The 14,254-nt window shown below is 39.5% G+C and overlaps 1 protein-coding gene across 2 annotated transcripts in view; it reads right to left on the bottom strand.

Moving 5' to 3' along the window:
* The window catches only part of intu (inturned planar cell polarity protein), a 39,493-nt gene that overhangs the window by 10,590 nt on the left and 14,649 nt on the right, over positions 1–14,254 (bottom strand). For both annotated transcript variants that reach the window (XM_079811047.1, XM_079811046.1), the window contains exons 4-11: positions 10,981–11,178; positions 6,833–6,951; positions 6,049–6,138; positions 3,814–3,891; positions 3,393–3,576; positions 2,178–2,231; positions 1,920–1,982; positions 436–642 (exon numbers count right to left, since the gene is read on the bottom strand). In XM_079811047.1, the coding sequence (XP_079667173.1) occupies positions 436–642; positions 1,920–1,982; positions 2,178–2,231; positions 3,393–3,576; positions 3,814–3,891; positions 6,049–6,138; positions 6,833–6,951; positions 10,981–11,178 (993 nt within the window). The remainder of the gene's footprint in view (positions 1–435; positions 643–1,919; positions 1,983–2,177; positions 2,232–3,392; positions 3,577–3,813; positions 3,892–6,048; positions 6,139–6,832; positions 6,952–10,980; positions 11,179–14,254) is intronic.

Here is a 14,254-nt window from a genome sequence, read left to right as displayed (position 1 = left end):
AAACGGGGGGTGTGACGTCATGATTGACAGCTGAGATTGACGGCTTCTCTGAGTGAAGTTTTCACTGAGGCACTAACTAACTTTTTTCGGGATTTTTGGGAGGAGATTGGAGCTTTAGCTTTAATTTCTACATTTCTATATTATTTCACACCAACATAATGAATTGTTCTGCATCTGTGTGAGTGTGGGCGGGCTCTTGATAATCGCGCCTCTACTTCCTGTTCTCTACTGCGCAGACTCGGTCCCAAGATGTCAGCGCCGTGTGCGGGACTACGAAAGCTTCAACTATGGTCAGCGGAAGTCAATGAAGTCGCGTCGTCCATATTTTTTTATGGTCTATGCTTCATTCACTTTCTTCAGGATTCTTAGAAAAAGAACAGCGCTTGTGCGAAATGTGTAACACTGTAAACGTCTTCACTGTCAGCGATCTCTCACCAGGCCCACTATGAGCAGGAAGTGTCGTCCGTGTGGTTGGCAGTATCCGGGGTTGAGCTGGGCTCTCCGCTGTGGAAACACCTCCCTCCACACCACCAGCTGCCCCACGCGCTGCTCGGACGCCAGCGGCAGCAGACAGTAGTGCTGACAGTACAAACACACGTCCAGAAGGTCTTCTTTAGGCAGGTGGTTCGCGATGAGATATCCCTGCCGGACAGATGGAGAAATACAGATCTGTGTTCTGGACCTTCAGCAGTGTACAAATGACTGTGACAATGAAAATATAAGGAAGATCAGGCATAAAACTGCTAACAAGTGAAAAAACTGAGTGTGTCTGAGCGTGTTTAAAGCCTACTTGATACACACATTTCTTAGGCCTCTAAATGATCAACATGATCAAAACCTTTATGTCGCACACAATCTACTACATGCCTTCTGTCGCCCGACAGTTCATACTTTTTTTTTAACAAGTAAAAGTACTTTTAGTACAATTTTAAAAACGTCTCCCATCAGTAAAAACACTTGTGTCGTGCCTGGCTTCGCATTGTGCCGGGTGTATGATAGGGCCCTTAGAGTGACAACTGATATTTGTATTTATGTCAGTAGTTTGATATACTCTTATAAAGATCTCAATCATTTACATTAAAGCTTTCAGAATTATTATCTTTGGCCATATAAATATCAGCATCTGCACCAAATTGCATAATTTTGCTCAGTCTGGGCCTCTGAATAAAATGTGGTTTTTTTAGCTCGAGTATGAGCCAATCAAGCCTGAAGTTTCAAATATAATGCTCAAAAAAATACATGCAAACCTTTTTCCTTTTTTATTATCTTGTCTAAAGGTTCAATAAACTCTCCCATTTCCACAACAAAAAATTGGTAGCTTAAAGCCTTTATGTATAATGCATTATAAAGGTATTAATAATGTGTGTTATAACGCATTATATATTTTTAATAAAGAATTGTAGCCAAAGTTAAAATGCATTAGAGTATATGCATACAATATTTGCATTATATTTGATTCCTCGTCACATCTGAAATTGGTTGTTTTTCATGCGTTTTGATGCATTATACTTTCTAAAGGTCTGTTCAAGTGTTATAATGTATCATAACTTGTAATGTATTATAACTGTGGTTACAGACCATTCAATGCATTATAAGGTGCATTTTAAGTAAAGTGTTACCAAATTATTTTTCTGACTATTATTACAGGGTCAAGGGAGCGACAGATGTAGAATTGATAACTAATCGATCCTCTTCACATCATCATTCATAATTAAAAGAGTCTCTTCATCTGACAGCTGCATTCACAAGAAGCGGCATGCCCCCCTTCTGTCAGACTCGTTTCAGATATGAACGAGACTCATTTACAAGCATGATTCAATTTCAATTACTTACTGACAGCAGCAGTGTGACGCTTTCCACATGTGACACTGAGCGACACACACATGATAACATGTGGCTTCAGGAGGTTCAAGACTCACCTTGTAAAACAGACAGGAGCCCAAAATGACGTACAGACGCCTCATGCCGTAGAAATCCTCAGACTGACCAATGAGAAAACAGAGAAGGATTAGTGTATGCAACAGGACACATCTTGCTACCAGTGTAATTTCAGTAACATTGATATACTATATTTGTTGTTGTTGTTAACATTTTGAATGAGATAAGTCATGATGTAACACCAATGTTTTTCCATAGGTTATCCTAGCCAGTTATCTGAGAACAATAACTCATCTTACCATGTCACCAAAGTCCGACGACTCAAAGTCTGAGAGGACAGTGTCCACTTCAACCTGGAGAAAGAAGTCAAAACATGAAAACCTGAGACCATGTGTCATTTATGGCCACAGCTGCACAAGGATGTTCACCGAAAAACACAAGATATGGATTTGGATCAACATGAAATGAGTAAATGATGACAGAATTCTCATGTTTGAGTGAAATATTCCTTTAAATTAATGTATGAGAAACATTATTTTATTATAACTCATGCATGTTTCCATCCACCTATTTTTATGTGAATGAGATACCACATGGGATATCAGATAAAACATTCCTGATGTAAAGACCAAGATGCACATGAATTCCAGAAATGAGAATAAAAAAACAGACCAAGATAGCAAGCAACCATTGAAGCAATGCTAAATCAATGTTAATGCGTCAATGTTAATTGCATTGAATCAACGTCACTTTTGCACCCGCAATTAATGTTGACATTTTGTTAAAATTCAGTAAAGAAAATCAATGGTAATGGCATTGAATCGATGTTACAATGGGATGTCAGTTCATCAACATGCTCTCAGAAAATCAAACACAAGAACTACAACTTTTTAAATGAAATTAAAATTTTATATCAACATTAACATTAATTGGGTGCAAAAGTGATGTTGATTCAATGCAATTAAAGTTGACGCATTAACTTTGATTTAGCATTGTTTCAATGGTTGCTTGCTAGGTAATTTTTTTCCCCGATAAGAAGACATACACATAAACGACGACAGAAACACGTTTAACGAATAAATCCCTTGATGTGCAACAACAAACTCTGGTGACTTTGCCTCAACAGTGGATGTGATTGGATAACTGGACTAACCGGCCGACCAATCACATCGTAGCATCTCAAATGTTGGTTTGATCACTCTGAAACGCCTGAGCCAAAATCTGTCCAAGTCTTTGGTTTAATTCCCTTGCAGAAGCGTCTCACACGATTGCGTTCACAAACACCAGCATCCCAACGCAAGATCACATGACAGCGGTTTTTGACTTTCGACTGTCATTCATAATGGAGGAAAAAAAGAGCCACATTGGTTTTAATTACAGATATTTTGCCTCAATTTCCCAGAAAGTGATGATTTTGTTCTCTTGAACACATGAGATGGACGCTGCTTTATTCGCAAACGTTTTATGCGCTATTCCCAAGTTAAATTATGCAACTTATCATGTGTTTGTCACACCTTTATGTCTGCTGGTAAAGTGAGCCAGCGGACGGCTGGTAGCCCGTCTAAGAAGAGGGTCCCTGAGATGTCGGGGGTGGGCGGTCTGGAGCTGTCAATCAAGCGGGAGGGCTGGATGAGCTGCTGAAAGAAGAGGCAGAAGAAGTGATCCAGACGAGGAACGTTCTCCACCTCACAGAACCCGCTGAAGAGAGACAGAGATCACAGCCTTTATTCACCGATCATCTGCTATTATGATTTATCTACATTTGGTGTAGGATTTCCATAATTTGCTCTCAGAAATTGGGAGTAATTTTCATAAATAGTTACAAAGAAACACCAAGGTTTTCTTGTAAAAAGTACTCCAATAATCTTTTTTTAATCATTTGTTTTACAGTGTACAGATTCATAAAGCTCTCAAGAAGTATATAGAAATGCACACCTGTCAAGAGATCCGTACATGACCTTGAGCGTTCGGACAACTCCCTCGATCACAGTTTGCAGATACAACAGAGGAACCCTGCAGCACAAACAGAAACTAAACTGAGAACTGAACCAACATAACATCTAACATTAACTAGCATAAAATCTGCATTAAAATATTGAGCACAAAAACTATACTTAAACTAGGAATAAAATAAGGTGAAAAATACAATTAAACTTAACATAATGTAAATAAATAAAAAATTAAAAATAATATATTTTACACATTTGCACCTCAAATATATAAAATAAAATTTAGCAAATTTCTGTAGTGCTGAGTGCAAATATCCACATCGCTACGATCAGATGCTTTCTGAACTGCTTTTTCCTCATCGCTGCCATTTTTAATGTGCGTTTATTTCGTTTTTGAGAGGACAGCGTGCATATTTACATATTCATATATCAGGATGTTCGCTAGAAATATATCGCTGATAAGGTATTTTAAACTTATTTTTACCCAAAAGTGTAGAATGAAGAAAAACTTCACTGTGAGTAGATCAGGGCCTAAAGGCCTGTGCACACCGGGACGATTATCGCCAGTGTTTTTCAAGGTGTTTTTCGGCGTGTCTTTGTGTTCACACCAAGCGGCACCTTCCCCAGTTTCTCTTGAGGTCAATACAGAAGTGACTTAAACTGCAGTTCATGGACTGGCCACTAGAGACAGACTCCAGAAGGAGCAGAATCTCATTGAGCTCATGTTAAAATGCCCAACTTTACAGCAGAAGAAAACATGTTTACAGTCTGGGACAAATTGTCTAATTTTGCCCTTCATGACGACTGTGAGGGGGGTGAATTTTTTTATAACTCATTTGTTTACATTATCTAAAGCCTTAAAGTTCAGCTCCGCCTCTTTGCCCATTTTCAGTGATCTTGCCCATTTTCAGTGATCCGGGAGTGGCATGCTGCCAAGATGGCAATGGCTGACTTTGAGGCTTCAAAAACTCTCTGCAGAATCCTACAGGTGACGTCACGGACTCTACGTCCATATTTTTTACAGTCTATGGTTCACACCCAAGCAATTTTCACTGCAGATGCGCCGAGTGAACGTGAAAATTCAGTAGATGGCGCTCCCGGTACACAATGTGGTGCTGCGGCACTTTACGCTTCTGACACTCGCTTGTCACACAGAAGAAGAAGAGAGACAGTATTTACATGCTTACTGTGGCGAGCAGCGAGGCTGAGGGACCGTGAGACGGGACGAGGCCGCGGTCATTATTATGATGATGAGCGCCAGCTGCGTGCCGCATTGGCCTCGTCTCTCGCGGAGGAGTGACGGGAATATAAAGGAGGAGCGACGACAGTGAAGGAGGAGAGAGGACCAGGCCTGGATTTTAAGTTGTATTTTTATTTATGGTTTTGTTTATGTATGTGTGCGGCAGTCGTCCGTGAGGGGCTGCTGCTTTTACTTTCACTTTGTTTGTTTGTTTATTTGATTAAAGTTTATTGTTTATTGTTCGCCGGTTCCCGCCTCCTTCTTCCCACACGAACAAACATCGTTACACTTACCAAAACCATTCACACACTTTTTGCTAACTGGCAAGCAGCATTAGCAGCTCTTCTTCTTTGTGTACTTCCTCTTCATCGTATCAGTGTGTGCTCGGTAAGACCGCTTTGTGCTTGAGCGCCAACAAGTCATGTTTTACTGTGACTTCAGCAGCTCCAGGCACGTGAACTAAAGCGCCGATCTCATTGGACGGCCAGTTTTCAACACGCCATGTCAAAACAAAAAAACTAACTTTTTTAAATGCGCTTTTACGCCTGTTTCTTTTTTTTTACCATCTATGGTGTGCACACTCACATTGGTGCCCTTTGTTTAGTCACGAGGCGTTAAACGTCGGCAATAAACGCGCACGAAAAATCGTCCCGGTGTGAACAGGCCTTTACATTTTGAAGCAATAAACATCTAAATTCATGAACAAGCTGAACACCTGGGATTATGATTCAGGTTACTGAGATTATTGATTATTATTGAGAAAGTGAACTGAATTTAAAGTTCAGCAGATGAGCTGATTATAAAGATCAATACCAATTACAATCACTGGAGTGATTATCTAGATTACAGATCCTCGTTTGCAGACGGGATGATTATAGAGGTGATCCTTCAGTTTTAGGGGCTCAGCTGATTATAATGACAGTTATTATCTAGATTACAGCTGTCGTTGGCAGACGGGATGATTATAAAGATGAGAATTACCTGCTGGCAGGTACAGCGATGACCAGCAGATTGGATCCTTCCTTCCAGTAGCCCACATGAACCAGCTGCTGCTTGAGCCACAGAGAGGAACTGAGGGAGAAACAGAGGACATGTGACAAAATGTACAGCATTGAAACTATAATAAACAGAATTAAAATACACTGGAAAAGGCAAAAAGACAGAAACTTGGCCATTTACAGCACCTACACTATATAGTTACACTGCTCAAAAAACTCATTTTTTGTTACATTATAAATGTCTTTACTGTTATTTTGATACATGTTCTTCCTGCTGAATAAAAGTATTAATTTCTTTTTTTTTTTTATAAAAAAAAATCTTACTGACCCCAAAACTTTTTAACAGTATGAGAATTCTAAAAAGTAACAGTTTCCAAAAAAATATGAAGTACAAAAAAAAAGTTTTCATCATTGATAATAACCATAAATGTTTCTTGATCATCAAATCATCTTATCAGAATGATTTCTGAAGTATCATGTGACACTGAAGACTGGAGGAATGATGATAAAAATTCAGCTTTGATCACAGGAATAAATTACATTTTACTATATATTCACATAGGAAAAAATTATTTTAAATGATCATAATATATCAAATTTTTTCTCTATTTTTGATCACTGTAATGCAGCCTTGGTAAGCAGAAGACGTTTGAACATCAAAACACTTTTGAACGATGTATTCAGATTACATTAGCCTAAAATCCTGACATTGATAAACACACTGTTCATGGGCATCCACTGACATCACTCTGAACCCGGCGTCTCACCTGACTATCTGTCCACCCGTGACGTTCTCCAGCATGTCACAGAGCGTCAGGAAAATCCCTCTCACCGCTTTCAGCTGGGCCGAAGCCTCGGACACCGGATACTGGTACAAAATCTCCTGCTGTACAGAGGAAACACACAACTATTAATAAGCAGTGATTAGGAGTTTACTGAGGCAGAAGTGGTAGCTTATGGTTAGTTAATTGTGAGAACTGGATCTAAACTAAAGTTTGACCAAAGTAGCTTATTATCTAGAAAACCTGTTCATTTCTTTAACAGTCGAAATTTTATTGATTAACAGTAGAATTTCATTTTCATTTCATAAAAGAAGGCACAGCGTGACAAAGACTTGAGCATAGGGAATAAGTGATTAAATCGCTTCATTTACTTCTGAACTATCTGATTCTGAACCATCTAGTCTAAACAATTCACTAAAACTACTTTGCATAGAGAAACATGTTTGATTATTGCCTCGTGACATAAAAACAGCAATGCAATGATTTGGGAAATGCAGCTTTTTTTTAAAATCACACTACTTGAAAACAGTTTGATTTTAATATTATTATATTTATAAGTTATTAATGTACTTATGAATATTTAGAATTAGATTATATTTTCAGTTTTCATTTTAGTTAGTTTTATACATTTTATTAGCTTTTTTCATTATTATAATAAAAAAAAAAATTAGCATTCATTTATTTTTATTTCCTTTTTAGTTTTATTTTAGTGCATCAACTCCATAACATTTCATTTCAGTTTTTTTGCCAAAGCAACATTTTAATGTTTTTTTTTTTAAAGGTTTTCTTCATTATTTATATTTCAGTTTGAGTTTTAATAGTTTTTGGTTAATAATAACAGCACTATTAAGTTGTTAGCCAGACCTACATCAGATGTTGGGTCTGGGAACACACCATTGGCAGGGCTCAATCCGAGGGGCGGGATAAAAGGTTGTCTTTCAAATCTGCACACAATAGGATAGCGCTACAACCAACCAGAGCGCTATCAGTGGTGAGTCGTGCGCTAGCTTGAGTTGTAGTTCAGTAATGGCAGCGGAGAAAGATGCGAGCGAAGCCATTCGGTCCGTTGTGGCACCGCTGCCGAATATCCAGAAGTTAAAGCCGGAGCAAGAACAATCTTTGCTGAGTTTTGTTGGTGGCCATAATGATGTGGCCCAACTCCACACAGGGTTCGGGAAAAGTTTGATTTTCCAGCTCGCTCTGTTAGTGGTGAAGGAGTTGGCTAAGGCAATTGCGCATGACATACGTCACGACCAAACGTTAGCGAGTTCCCGCCTTCAAGGAAGTAAACGCTTGTCAATGGAGAGTGGCCAGACTCTCTGAACAAATTAAATGTAGGAGAGTCTGGTAGGACCAGGCTAACACCTTTGCCCTCCATTTAAAGCTACACTGTGTAACTTTTTTAGTTTATTCTTAGCTAAAAACACTCAGTTCTTTCAAAGATATATGTGCTCGTTAATGTATATTTACTTCTTTCAAGTAATAAAGTATTCTCGAAAGTTTATAATATGCCATTGTAAACACATACGGGTGAGGGGTTCGAATGCGGGTCGCCATGTTGCCCCTCCATCTTGAAAGTACATTAGCCAAAGAGGGACATACCCGTAAATTCAAGCTTCGCCTTTGGCGTTTTAACACTTGATGGCACCGTGTCGAATGTGGACGAGGTCGAACTGGAAGCCATGTTAATCTTGGACTAAATCGGCCACCGTAGGAGTTAAAACGAAATCGGAATCGAGAGGAACAGAAACTAATATTCACTGGATGGTCATATACCTTTTCACCGCTAGATGGGGGAAAATATCACACAGTGTAGCTTTAAGCAAATTCTGTTTCGAATAAAGTCCATAAAACCTTTATATCATAGCGTGATCATGCATAAATGCAGTAAAACAAGCTTTGATCAGCGTTTCCTGTTGGACTGTTAGTAAGAGTTGTTAAGTTTAGGTATTGGGTAAGATTAAGGGATGTAGAATATGGTCATGCAGAACAAGGCATTAATATGCATATTAATAAACAACTAGTTATTTGGAAACTAAACCCCAGACTAAAGTGTTACCAATTTACTTCCTACTCTCATCATGAATGATTCATCAGTGCATTTCAAATGATTCCCATTCCCTCCTTATTTTCATTCGCTTGCTTACAAAATGTGTTTAAGATCGATTCACATTGACTTTAAATAACGGGTCGCCCACAGCGCATAACTCAGCCAAAAACCGCATTTCCCCAAGAGGAATGGCCATTCTTCTCATCCGTAGACTGCAGCAGTGTGAGATGGTTTGAGGTTTATCTGCAGGAGGGAATGAAGGGGAGGGACGATTCCTCTGTCATTTTGATTAGTATGCGGAGCAGGAACACTTCAACCTGGCAGCGCTTTGAGTTTCTGTGAGAAATGAAGTTCTCATGCCTGTCTTCAAACCGCAAGCCTTCGCCCTCGAGACACACACACACACACACACACACGTATCGCTTATCTCTTCAGTGTATTCCTTACGCTCTTAAAGCTGGCGTCAGCGTTCAGAGGAGGTCGTTTCTGTCTTTACGGCAGCGCTGTGGCCTGTGGTTTGGAGCAGCGAGAGCTGCAGCGCATAAAAACACACATTATAAACGCTCAAACTCACATTAGAGCTCCGCGCAGCATCAATCACTGCAGACAGAGAGAGGTTTTTAAGTGAGTCGGATTGCAAGCACGCTTCTCTCAGCGAAGATTTAACACCGTAAATCAACTACTCTAAACTATCAGCACCTGGAGGGATGCATTTACAAAAGCCGTTTCAATGTGTTCGAAACTTCAACCTGGCAGTAACCGGCTGAAGGCCAAAAAGCAAACTTAAATCTCTGTACGACGACGTCAGGATTCCTCATTCCTGCAGAGTTTAGTTCATCTGTGCTCAAACACACCTGGCGGACCAACAACTCTGATTAGTCAATTCAAGTCTGTTCAGGATTAATAGAATCAAAATTTTGCAGGAACCCTGCACTAGATGAACCATTAACCCGTCAAGAATATGTCAGTCATATTTTATTCTAAAATTAAGTGTCCAAAAACAAAGAAATAATATATATTTAGCATGAAGAAAATTAAGGTAGTTTATGCTGATTTTAATTTTAAAATTGTAATTTGTAATGTGTATATATATATATATATAAACAAAACATGTTACAACATTTTATATTTATATTATTCTTGTAATAGAGTAAAAATATATTATAATATTTTAAATATTGTTGTAAATTACAATGACTTTCTTTGTAAAATCTGCATAAATAACCTCATTTTCTTTGCTAAATATTATTTCTACTTTTTTTGTTTTTTGATTTTGAAGTGAAATAAAATCATTAATTTCTATGTATTTCACCCCAAAATCAAAATACAAAAGAATATAAATACTATTTAGCTAAGAAAATGAGGTTATTTATACTGATTTTACAAAGAACGTCATTGTAATTTACAATAATATTTTATAATATTAGTATTACTGCATTACACACAAACACAAATATATATATATATATATATATATACACACACATATAAATAATGGAAATGTGTTTAATTGTTATTATGAAAATAAAAAAAGGCAAATGCAAAAGAAAATGCAAAAAACAACAAATATTCCTCACTTTCTATAGGCAAAATATAATTGTCTTATTTTTGTTATTTTCACCCACACATATTCTTTGTGTAATTCACCCTGCATTTCCGCCATAACCTTTAAAAGGCATTTCGATTCTCTCTATGAATTGAGCGATTCAAGTCTTTAAAACGTAAACTTTCCAAAGTCCTGACGAGTGGTTTTCCCTTCTGATGGGAGCGGGGCGTCTCGCTGTGAATTATTCAGCCGGGCGAAGGGGAGCTTTTCCCTCTCTTCTCCTGTTTCCTCACGTCACACTGATGGCTATAAATACGAGCGACGGTTAGTGGCACAGCAGAGCCATTCATGCTCACTCCTGGCAGCTCGGCACGGACTGATTTAACAGGGGAAACTCTTTTGGATGCCTAAATTATTTTAACGGATAAAGCACTGAAAAAATCCACACACAGCTGTTTCAGCTTTTCCCAATTCTCACAAGCTGAAAATAATATTTTGTGATGCAATCAATCGGTGGAGCACTTAGAACAGACTGACCTCCTCCTGCGGCGACTCCGAGTCCAGTTTGAGCGAGAGGTACATCACTATGTGCGGCACGTGTGCGATGGACATCTGGAGCTCGACTGTGTCCTCCCCCCACAGCAGTCGGACCAGCTGACTGACCGGAGGACACGGTTTGGGTCTCGAGTCCGGACTGCTCCTGACAGGACAGACCGTCTCCAGAGTTAACCTCACCTGAGAAACACAGGGAAAGAATCAGAAATAAACACTGATGAAAACATGAAATTACCAATTATACAAACTAGCTGCTCTCTCTCTCTCTCTCTCTCTCTCTCTGCGTGTGTGTGAGAAACACAGCGCTCTCAGCAAAGTGATGGCGAATCGTGCGCCTAGAGTTTACGTCAAATACAGGCACGCTGCGCATCCATTGAGCGGAATCAAAATGGTACAGATCCCTTGACGGAGAGCGAAACTATATCTATGCTAAACTTATTCTGAGCCTCTAAAACACACTGGCGAGTAAAATCTAAGAATGAATAAGCCAATGGCTAATTTTAGACATTATTTAGCAGCCCAGAGTGAAGATTTAGTCGCATATGCAAGTGATTTACTTGCATTGTAGAGGGTTGTTGAGGCATCCAGCTTTAGGACTTTTTTGAGTTTGCTCAACTTAAAAATTTAAGTTGGTCTGTGCTTTCATCAAACACAATATAATAAACATAATAACGCAAAACTAATAATGTTCTTTACTTGTCGATCCATGATTGTTTACATTTTGAACCGTCTTTAGTGTGTAATGTTGATGTTTGAGCATGAAAAATGAGCATGGAAAACACATTTTCTGTGAAAAGCCTTGTTTATAGTCTTGAGTTTTCAAACACGTCACAATATTCCTCACTTAAATCATTCCCGCCCAAGGCACACTCTAAATAAAGGGGCGGGGCCTGGTTGAGTTAGTTAGTAGTGTGTTGAAACTGGTGGTTATGGTAAGGGACGTGACATTTCCCAAGCACGCTCGAAGCGCTTGACCAATCACAACACACTGCTCCAGCCGACCAATCAGAGCACATTGTGTTTTTCAGAAGGAGGGGCTTCATAGAGACAGAAACTAAACAGAGCGTTACTGACAGACTGGGAAAAGAGGAGCCGCAACAATGGAGAATGTGTTTTTTGAACATTCAAGCATGAAAACCTCTTCTAGTAGATCCAAAAACAAAATCAAGGCCTCTTTAGTATGAGCACAATAGTGATGTACAACTTTCTTAGTTTGTCTAACTTTTAAGCAAACTGAAAAGCTTATATAGAATTACAGCTAAAGCAAGTTGTGTATATGTGCTGAAATGGAAGAAAAGCCACAGAAGGGAACACTAATCACTCTAATGGTGACTTGCCATAACAACTTCCATAAGCCTTCTTTCAAAAACAATAAGAAAACTCAAACCGTTTGAACGCTAGTGTACAAATATTTCAGCTCACACAATATGATTTATGATTTAAGTCGAACATGTAGCTCCAAATTCAGCCCAGACTTCTGCCAAAGAACCCCAGTAACTCTCTAAGATTGTACAAATCAAATAAAGCACACGCTGAGATCAATAAAAGCACCAGCGCCCATCTGTGAGTTAACAGCACACAGAAAGCGGCGCATCCACTCCCCCTCGGCTGTTTAACATGCAGACCAGAGACGCACGAGTGTTTGCGGACCGCGAGCAGCTGGACGGCAGGGCCGAGCTGGAGTCTGTCGGGCAGGACGCCACAGCGGGCGGGAAAACAAGCCTGTTATTAGGGGATGTGGAAGACTGCCGCTCAGTTTCAGATCACATACAGATCATCAGATTACATCACGGCCAATGCTAGTTCTTCTAGGTTCATGTTATCATCAGTGAGGTCTATAACACCTGGAGAGATCTATCTGACAGCATTCACTGACTGACTGGCTGACACAAGATGCAAGCATTATTGCTTCCAAAAACATACAGTAGCATTTATTCATTTATTTTCCTGTAACTTTTGATCAATTTAATATATCATTGATGAATAAGGCCCTACTCACACCTGGTATTAATGCGCTTTGGTCGATTGGATCACAAGTGGACAATCCTAAACACAGGTGTAAACTGGGTCTAAAACGCTTTGAGCTTGTCCACTTTTGTCCACTTCCAGAGGTAGTCGAATACGCATTCGACCGGATTGTGGTCATGTGATCAAATGCCCTCAAAAACCGCCAAAGACGCCTACTCTCCGCTACTGACCTAATGCATTATGGGAAGCATTCTAGCCAAATAGGATTCAAACTTTGCCGGCTGGAGACCCAAGTTTGGTTTGAAGACGAAAAACGTCCCAAGCTCAATGTTCTCTCACCATTCCTGATTTCTAACACGCACTCACAGCGTTCGGCGTGGTCAGAAATGAAAGCTGCTGCTCTCTGTGTTTTTCCGTCGTCTCTGGGCATGTTTATATAAATTGTGTGAATTTATTTTGTCCATCAGATCGAAAGATCTGAAATAAAAGCCCATTCATATTCCCGCCCATAGACCCTCCCCTGGAAGAAATCAGGACAGAAGTGGTTGAAAGTGGACAAAAGAGATGGATTAAAACAGAACGTGTAAACGGGAATGTGTCTCCTGTTTACACCTGGCCACTTCTTTACTCTGATCGGATGGTGATCGGATCTGATCGTGAAAAGACCAGGTGTAAATGCCCTCCGAAACACATACGAGACGGATTTTAATCCGAGCGTCCAAACCACTTCACCGCATTCCAGTCAAAACTAAGTCTAAATGCATCTGGTTGTTGAAACCTAATATGTCATTTTAACTCATCCCAACAATGCTAAAAAATAAACGTGTGAGAGCGTGTTATAGGCTATGTCATGTTATAATAAGCCAACGCACAAACCACCGCAAATAAAACCAAAAGTAAGTCACAGATGATCAACACACTCCCCAGATCTTACCAGTGTGGGCATTGAAGATCGGATAGACACATTCGTGTGACCAAGTGTAAATGGAATAATTTTGATAAATCCGATAGCTATCTGATCAGTAAAAATGCATGAAGTGACCAGGTGTATACAGGCCCCTTGTGATCCGATCGGCCAAAACGCATCTTAAAGGGGCACTTCAGCGCTGGGAAGATGAATGTGTATTTAAACTGTCATTTATGTAGTAGAAATGTGAAATTATTTTTGAATTTGGTGCCTTCTAGACTGAGAAAAGACCGAAAATGGATTTTTGTCTCATGTGGATGAAAGACAACAACTCCCAGAATGCACTTGCTTCACTGCCCTATGAGGCCACTCCCTACACCA

Source organism: Gobio gobio (assembly GCF_949357685.1).
Source record: "Gobio gobio genome assembly, chromosome: 2".
Lineage (NCBI taxonomy): Eukaryota > Metazoa > Chordata > Actinopteri > Cypriniformes > Gobionidae > Gobio > Gobio gobio.
The sequence above is the reverse complement of the archived record's forward strand: the minus strand, read 5'-3'. Positions and strand labels throughout refer to the sequence as shown.